General features: G+C 56.3%; 3 protein-coding genes and 1 non-coding gene across 4 annotated transcripts; 3 read left to right on the top strand and 1 right to left on the bottom strand.

The window, feature by feature from the left end:
* Positions 1–12: 12 nt before the first annotated feature.
* Positions 13–2,203, top strand: DICSQDRAFT_183807 (uncharacterized protein). Its single transcript, XM_007370711.1, has 4 exons — positions 13–664; positions 718–871; positions 925–1,021; positions 1,076–2,203. Exons 2-4 carry the CDS (start codon positions 762–764, stop codon positions 2,105–2,107), a joined length of 1,239 nt encoding a protein of 412 aa, XP_007370773.1. The 5' UTR covers positions 13–664; positions 718–761; the 3' UTR covers positions 2,108–2,203.
* Positions 2,204–3,090: 887 nt separating this feature from the next.
* On the top strand, positions 3,091–4,324 carry HTP1 (chloroperoxidase-like protein; the record flags this gene model as incomplete). Its single annotated transcript, XM_007370710.1, has 4 exons — positions 3,091–3,346; positions 3,411–3,614; positions 3,730–3,931; positions 4,011–4,324. 4 exons carry the CDS (start codon positions 3,094–3,096, stop codon positions 4,255–4,257), a joined length of 906 nt encoding a protein of 301 aa, XP_007370772.1. The 3' UTR covers positions 4,258–4,324.
* A 135-nt stretch (positions 4,325–4,459) lies between these two features.
* DICSQDRAFT_t191 lies at positions 4,460–4,555 on the top strand. Its single transcript has one exon. It is a non-coding gene; the product is annotated as a tRNA-Lys (tRNA).
* Positions 4,556–5,526: 971 nt separating this feature from the next.
* DICSQDRAFT_141233 (uncharacterized protein) lies at positions 5,527–7,850 on the bottom strand (the record flags this gene model as incomplete). The annotated part of the gene is made up of 4 exons (XM_007370709.1): positions 5,527–6,762; positions 6,818–6,914; positions 6,968–7,121; positions 7,175–7,850. Coding segments are annotated over 4 exons (1,974 nt in total), but the record flags the coding sequence as incomplete, so codon positions are not given.
* Positions 7,851–7,852: the final 2 nt, after the last annotated feature.

Raw genomic sequence — 7,852 nt, 5'->3', positions numbered from 1 at the left:
GGTCGTCGTCAGGCCACGACATATGCGTATCGTCACCATCAAGCGCGTCCCGACCACCCGGCTTTCTACTGTCTGGTTGTGAAGCCACAGTGGTACCAGGTGCTTCTCTCTGACCCGACTGGGGTAGTGGCGTCCGCTGAGACTCCCTGGGATCCCGATGACCTGCGCTTGCTAGCTGCCTACATCTACTCCCACTACGACCCTCCTCGCGGCCACTTCCTGTGGGACGACACGATTGCTTGGGTCCCCGGAGCGACTCTGGACCATCCGCCGACGTGGAAGGTCAAGGTTCAGGATCAGTGGTACACCCAGGGTCAGTTTATTTTCATAGGGGAGCCGTGGGGCCGTCGTACGACGATCCTCCGCGTCAAGGATGACAGCGGCGGGGAGATCGTGATCAAGGAGGTGTATCGTCATCACAAGCGTCGGTTCAAGGAGGAAAAGATCTTGGCCGGCATTCACGGTGATGGCGACGTGCTGGGGGTCGTGCGTCTTCAGGGTGCAGATCACGTCACGACCAACAACGAGACGATCAAGTGCGCTGCGCGAGGTGAAGAGACGGAGCGAACGAAAGAGCGATTCGCACTGCTCGATTCTGGCTGCCGTCTTCTGGATGCCAAGACCGTGAACGAGCTATTGGAGGCGGTATACGATGCATTGGAAGGTACGCAAGTTTCTTGATGAGCTGTATTCGTGGCGCTGACCTGTATCTGACAGTTCACCGCACGGTGCTGCTGGAGCGCAAGGTTCTGCACCGGGACATGAGCCTGTATAACATCCTGATGTACCCCAAGTGGGGTGGGGTGAGTGGGAGACATGTCTCTGAGAAGACGCCTGTGTCGATCCGGGATGTGCTCCTTGGAAGCAAGAGGTAAGCTGGTCCCACGCAGTGAGGAGTCGATCAGATTGATGAGGGTTGTGCAGGCCGGCGGAAGAACGGTTTCCTACATGCCTAGTCATCGACTACGACAATGCTGCTGAGCTGGACGCCAAGAGCGGCGGCGAACTGAATGATCGCACGGTATGTCTCGACCGTCTGTTTCTTGCGTATTCGATGTGACATGATATACTTCAGGGCACGCCTTTATTTATTGCACGAAGCGTCAGTCTTGGAACGGTCCTGCTCGACCATGTGTCAATTCGCGGCAGACCCATGCCAAGGCTCACCGGCGACGCATTGCAGTTGTACACCGCCGTTTATGGAGAAGAGCGTTACGACGGGTATAACGACCAGCCTGCAGCTGGCACATGGCACGGCGGTCGTCCTCCCATGACACTGGACCCAGACCGTCATAGATCAGCAAACTTGCCCGCCTTCGTTCATCGACCGGAACACGACGTAGAATCGGTGTACTGGACTATGGTGTACGCTCTACTCCGTGCTCAACCAATCACAGCTCCAAAAGAAGATTATGCACCACCCGCTGTTGCCATTGTGTGGCAAATTCTCCTTGCCCATCACATCCCGCCCCAGCAGTCCTCTCGCAAGGTCGAAAACCGCGATAAAATAATCTATTCACCGGAGGAGGAATGGTTGGAGCTTTTCTGTGCAGACATGCAGGACGTCGGCGTGCTCTTGTGGGAGATTTCTCAGCACGTTCGTTCGGAGTATGCCCTTTGGGAAGGCGCCCTCCGGCCCGACCACCTTCACGAAGCTGTACAGCGCCTCATCCTGCAATATCTGGTCGAACATCGTGGCAAAGACATCAAGTTGGACCCGCGCCATAGACGCCCTACCGCCGACAAGGGTGACACTCGGACCGCAACACAGCTTTCCCGAACGCAGGCTACCGGTGGGACAGGAAACCACACTAGAGGTCAGGTTGGATCGGGACGGGGTTCAGCTGCTAGCCGCAATCGGGGGCGTGGTAAGGGCTCAAGGTATGCCGCCAATCGCAAGGGCAGCGCGAAGACTACTGCTGCTGCTGGAGAACCGTCACAACAATCTGTACATTCTCGTGAGCAAGCGACAGCGAACAAGCCGGTTGGAAACTCGAAGCGCAAGAGCAGCAGCAAGCCATCTCGCAGCAGCAAGCGGCTCAAGGCTCTCTCCGGCGAGCCCGTGCCACCCGCGGGGCAAGGCGACGACAACGTTGACGGATTGTAAGCTGCCGGAAAGCCTGCAACGGGTCACGCAGCTTGTCGCGCGTTCGTCTCATTCCCGCCACCTTCTGCGCTTCAGCCGCAAGATGAGCGATGCTGCTAGCATCCTCTCAAGGTCATTCTTTTTGGCTGCCTCTGTCTTCTTTCGCCCCTCCTCCTTCAAGCTGACATTCTCCACGCTCATTTCTATCTCGTTCTCATGCTGTCCACATCACTCGTTTCACTGTTATATTTGCATCGTTTGCCTGTCATGTCGTTCCCTACTGCTGTCATCTCGCTGTTATGTCATTGTACAATAATGCATGCATTATTCTCCGTTTGGTTGTGCTTCCAGGGTGTTCTATTCGCGAAACAGTGATGCTGACCAACTCTCGATGGTAGCTATCCTGGTAGTATCTGAGATTTCTCTATGGAGTGGTGCGGCCTCCTAGGAACAGACTTGAACACCCTGGAGCGAGCGCCGCATAGAACGATCAACGGATCCATCGTCCCGGGTCCGGCCGCGGCCCGGAGGCGCCTGAGCCTCCAGCGAGCTGCGATGACCTCAAAGTTTGTCCGACTGATGCTGCCATGTTTGCAGCCATTCAAGCAACCGTACATACATGAGATTCGGGAAGCCATCCGACCGGCGATACAGGCACTACCGGCCTTCGTGCATTCTTCCGAGTCGCCAGCAATGAACTCTATCCCTTTTCGGTATCATAGCGCGTCCAAATGGGCGTGCGTGGCAGAATGAGCCACCACGGGGTGGCATTTGTCTTCTCAGATGGCGGTCTTCCATGCATCCTGCCACGCGAACTTCCGTGTATTGATGGACATAGGACGCCTATATGATTGCCATCCTGCACGAAGTTTATCGAACGATGCACTTCTCTCGCTGAACGGTAGCCCTCTCTTACTTCCTCTCACTTACTTCTCCACTCGTCTCCTTCCTCTTCCAGGGCCCCTTCCATATCTCAAGTACTCTGCACTTGCCATTGAGACCTCGCGATGGCGATTGTCGCGCTCAAACGCCTATCGACGGGACTCGCCTCCGGACTTGGAGGCATCCTCGTTAACGGCGTTCTTTTCCCCATAGATTTCTTCCTCTTCCTCTTCAACCTCCTCACGCCCGACCACAAGGCCGGCCGCCTTATCCCAGAGGGCCACCCGGGCTTCGGCGGCAAGTGGCCGGAGTACAGTCCCCCGCAAGAGGGCGACAGCCGGTGTTCGTGCCCCGCGCTCAACGCGATGGCCAACCACGGTGCGGACTTGGTCTTCAATTCTCCGCGCGTGTTCCCTATGCTGAGATAAGAGCATGCCAACAGGTATCCTACCACGATCTGGACGGAACATCACGTTCCGAGACCTTTCGCGACTGGTACAGGAGACGTACAACTTCGCGCCCACCTTCTGCTTCTTCGTGCCCAACTACGCGGCGAACATGCTCAATCGCAGCTACTGGAAGGACTCGTTCGACCTCTCTGACATCGATGCACACAATTGCATCGAGCATGATGCGTCCCTCATGCGTGCGTACCCCTTCCCTTTTTGTGGATCACCCTTCTTCGCGCGCATGTATGAACGCAGAATGGCGTGCGCGAGATACATTCACGAGACTGACGTCGGTATTTTGTCCGCTTGCAGGCGTGGATGCAGCGGAGGACCCGGACCAGGGCAAGATCGCGCACGGCCTCGTCGAGCGCGTTCTCGCTGCGGGCACCGGCAAGAACGGCAACCTCACCAAGAAGGACCTCTCGCGCCTGCTCGGCCAGCGCCGCGTCGAGGCGAAGAGGAACAACCCCAAGTTCAGCCTCGCGTTCATCCACCGCATCTTCGGTGCATCCAAGTGCGTCCCTTCCCTCGATTCAGTCCGCGCAGGGTGTATGAATTCTCGGACTAACGGCCTCGCGTCTACGATCACGTAGCGCGTCAACGCTGCTGACAATCTTCGGCGGGCGGATCGAGGACCTCCGGCCGTTCCTGCGGGAGGAACGCCTGCCCGACGGATGGGAGCCGCGCGTGCGCCACCGGATGGGGCTGACGATGCTCGAGTTCAACCTAACCGTCACCCCTGTCGAGCTCGGCATCAAAGAAGAGGTCGACGGCGAGCTTCAGGCGGCAGGCCGGGAGCGCTATTCGCAGTCCGTCGCCGAGGGCAAGAAAAAGGCGTGAGGATGTCATCGCTGTCGCCGAGCCGGAGTCGATGAGGGGTAATGGCGTCGGCCAGTACCGTGCACCTGCGCGTTTCTTGTACGATACTGATGTATCTTCTATGCACCCTGCGATATGTTGCTCTGGATTCCTGCGTTGACCACTCATTCCACCGTGACACAGAGTCTCGATACATATTTACAGATGTCACATCACAACCATCGCCCGCCTAGCTCAATCGGATAGAGCGTCAGACTCTTATGAGCTGTAGAATCAGAGGCTGATCTGAAGGCTGCGAGTTCGACCCTCGCGGTGGGCTGCTGGACATTTTTGGCGGGCACTAGTATGTTCCGATATTCCTTCGAAAATTTGATGAGCCCCAGGCACCATCTCGATTTTCTGTAAGTTGTCGCTCCTACGTTTCGTCCTTCGTATCTCTCTCACCCACTGCCTGAACCACCGCGAATAGGACAGTTGCATTTGCCGAACCATTACGCGAACATTTGGGCTTCGGAGTCGGAGAACCTAAACCCGACATTGATGCTACATAGTTTCCCTACAGGCATCATAGACGCTCATCGTGCGTCACGTTGATCAGAATACGGAAGATGAGACGAACCTTTCTCGTACCGATACTACACGATCTACAAGTAGCCTACAACGAGGTTCGCAAACTTCCGGCATATCGGGACAGGGAGGTCTCATACTCCCTGGCCCGATATCCCAGAGGTTGTCATACCTCGTTGTAGTCTCTACCGCCGCGGCGCCGCAACGTCCGAGTGGTGGTCTTTGACTTACACCTACGATCATTGCCACCCCAGGAAGATGGCCCGCTCTCCACATACCCCACCTTTGCTCGAGATCATCATCCAGGCGATTGTATCTCGAGCGTCGGAGCGACGTGAAAATGGCCCGTTGATCGTTCTACGTGGCGCACCAGGTTTTGGATTCCGTGTTCAGGTTTTTTTTATCAAGGATGCCGTAGTAGGGGGACATCCTGCCAGTGACAGAGGCGGTCAGCACCATACATGTAGAAGGGGATATCCTAGGACGCTGCACCACTCTGTAGCGAAATCTCAGAAACTAGAATAGCTATCATCAGGAGTTGGTTGGTTGGCATCACTGTTTCGCGAACAGAACACCCTGGAAGCACAACCAAACGGAGAATAATGCATGCATTATTGTACAATGACATAACAGCGAGATGACAGCAGTAGGGAACGACATGACCGGTAAACGATGCAATTATAACAGTGAAACGAGTGATGTGGATAGCATGAGAATGAGATAGAAATGAGCGTGGAGAACGTCAGCTTGAAGGAGGAGGGGCGAAAGGAGGACAGAGGCAGCATGTTTAAGAAGAATGAACTTAGGAGGATGCTAGCAGCATCGTCCATCTTGCGGCTATAACGCGGAGGGTTGCGGGAATGAGACGAACGCGCGACAAGCTGCGTAACCCGTTGCAGGCTTTCCGGCAGCTTACAATCCGTCAACGTTGTCGTCGTCGCCTTGCCCCACGGATGGCACGGGCTCGCCGGAGAGAGTCTTGAGCCGCTTGCTGCTGCGAGATGGCTTGCTGCTGCTCTTGCGCTTCGAGTTTGCAACCGGCTCGTTCGTCGTCGCTTGCTCACGAGAATGTACAGATTGCTGTGACGGTCCTCCAGCAGCAGCTGTGGTCTTCGCGCCGCCCTTGCGATTGGCGGCATACCTTGAGCCCTTACCACGCCCCCGATTGCGGCTAGCAGCTGAACCCCGTCCCGATCCAACCTGACCTCTAGTGTGGGTTCCTGTCCCACCGGTAGCCTGCATCTGCGAAAACTGAGTTGGGGTCCGGGTCTTCCCCTGGTCGGCCGAACTGGAAGCGGTAGGGCGAGGTCTGCGCGGATCCAACTTGATAGGATTGTCGCGATGATTGACCAGATATTGCAGGATGAGGCGCTGTACGGCTTCGTGGAGGTGGTCAGGCTGGAAGTTGCCTTCCCATGTCCACCAGGCGTACTCCGAACGAACATGTTGCGAAATTTGCGACAAGAGCAGTGCGACGTCATGCATAGTTGGATCGAAGAGCTCAAGCCATGCGCTCCTCAACCCGTTGATGATGTTACCACGGTTTTCCACATTTCGAGAGTGCTCGGCCGGGATACGGTGCGAGAGGAGAATGTTCCAAACGTTAGCAGACGACTCGGAAGCATAGCGTTCTCTGGGAGCAGCGGCTGGCTGAGCGCGAAGAAGAGCATATACCATAGTCCAGTACACCGACTCTACGTCGTGCTCCGGTCTGTGAAAGAAGCGGGGTTTTCGTGTGTCGTCGAAGTCGTCAACCTCCAGGGAGGGAGGGAGGCCACCGTGGCATTTGGGGGATCCAGGCTCATCGTTATACCGATCGTAGCGCTCCTGCCCGTAAGCAGTGGTGTATAGATACAAAGCGTCGCCGGTGAGCCTTGGCATGGGTTTGCCGCAAATTGACACATGGTCGAGCAGGACCGTTCCAAGACTGACGCTTCGTGCAATGAACAGAGGTGTCCCCTAAGAGTATATCATGTCACATCGAATACGCAAGAAACAAGCCCTCGAGACATACCGTGCGATCATTCAGTTCGCCGCCGCTCTTGGCGTCCAGCTCAGCAGCATTGTCGTAGTCGATGACTAGGCATGTAGGAAACCGTTCTTCCGCGGGCCTGCACAACCCTCATCAATCTGATCGACTCCTCACTGCGTGGGACCAGCTTACCTCTTGCTTCCAAGGAGCACATCCCGGATCGACACAGGCGTCTTCTCAGAGACATGTCTCCCACTCACCCCACCCCACTTGGGGTACATCAGGATGTTATACAGGCTCATGTCCCGGTGCAGAACCTCGCGCTCCAGCAGCACCGTGCGGTGAACTGTCAGATACAGGTCAGCGCCACGAATACAATTCATCAAGAAACTTGCGTACCTTCCAACGCATCGTAGACCGCCTCCAATAGCTCGTTCACGGTCTTGGCATCCAGAAGACGGGAACCGGAATCGAGCAGTGCGAATCGCTCTTTCGTTCGCTCCGTCTCTTCACCTTTCGCAGTGCACTTGATCGTCTCGTTGTTGGTCGTGACGTGATCTGCACCCTGAAGGCGCACAACCCCCAGCACGTCGCCATCACCGTGAATGCGGGCCAAGATCTTTTCCTCCTTGAACCGACGCTTGTGATGACGATACACCTCCTTGATCACGATCTCCCCGCCGCTGTCATCCTTGACGCGGAGGATCGTCGTACGACGGCCCCACGGCTCCCCTATGAAAATAAACTGACCCTGGGTGTACCACTGATCCTGAACCTTGACCTTCCACGTCGGCGGATGGTCCAGAGTCGCTCCGGGAACCCAAGCAATCGTGTCGTCCCACAGGAAGTGGCCGCGAGGAGGGTCGTAGTGGGAGTAGATGTAGGCAGCTAGCAAGCGCAGGTCATCGGGATCCCAGGGAGTCTCAGCGGACGCCACTACCCCAGTCGGGTCAGAGAGAAGCACCTGGTACCACTGTGGCTTCACAACCAGACAGTAGAAAGCCGGGTGGTCGGGACGCGCTTGATGGTGACGATACGCATATGTCGTGGCCTGACGACGACCGCCGTACTTCTTCT

This window comes from Dichomitus squalens, assembly GCF_000275845.1.
Source record: "Dichomitus squalens LYAD-421 SS1 unplaced genomic scaffold DICSQscaffold_74, whole genome shotgun sequence".
Taxonomy (NCBI): domain Eukaryota; kingdom Fungi; phylum Basidiomycota; class Agaricomycetes; order Polyporales; family Polyporaceae; genus Dichomitus; species Dichomitus squalens.
This window is presented reverse-complemented; position numbering and strand designations above follow the sequence as displayed.

Bases quoted from the DNA above. Each gene is read 5' to 3' on its own strand.
- DICSQDRAFT_183807 (XM_007370711.1), top strand. From the start codon at position 762: ATGAGCCTGTATAACATCCTGATGTACCCCAAGTGGGGTGGGGTGAGT. The intron at 872-924 runs GTAAGCTGGTCC...AGGGTTGTGCAG, and splicing joins GTGCTCCTTGGAAGCAAGAG to GCCGGCGGAAGAACGGTTTC. The intron at 1,022-1,075 runs GTATGTCTCGAC...GATATACTTCAG, and splicing joins GCGAACTGAATGATCGCACG to GGCACGCCTTTATTTATTGC.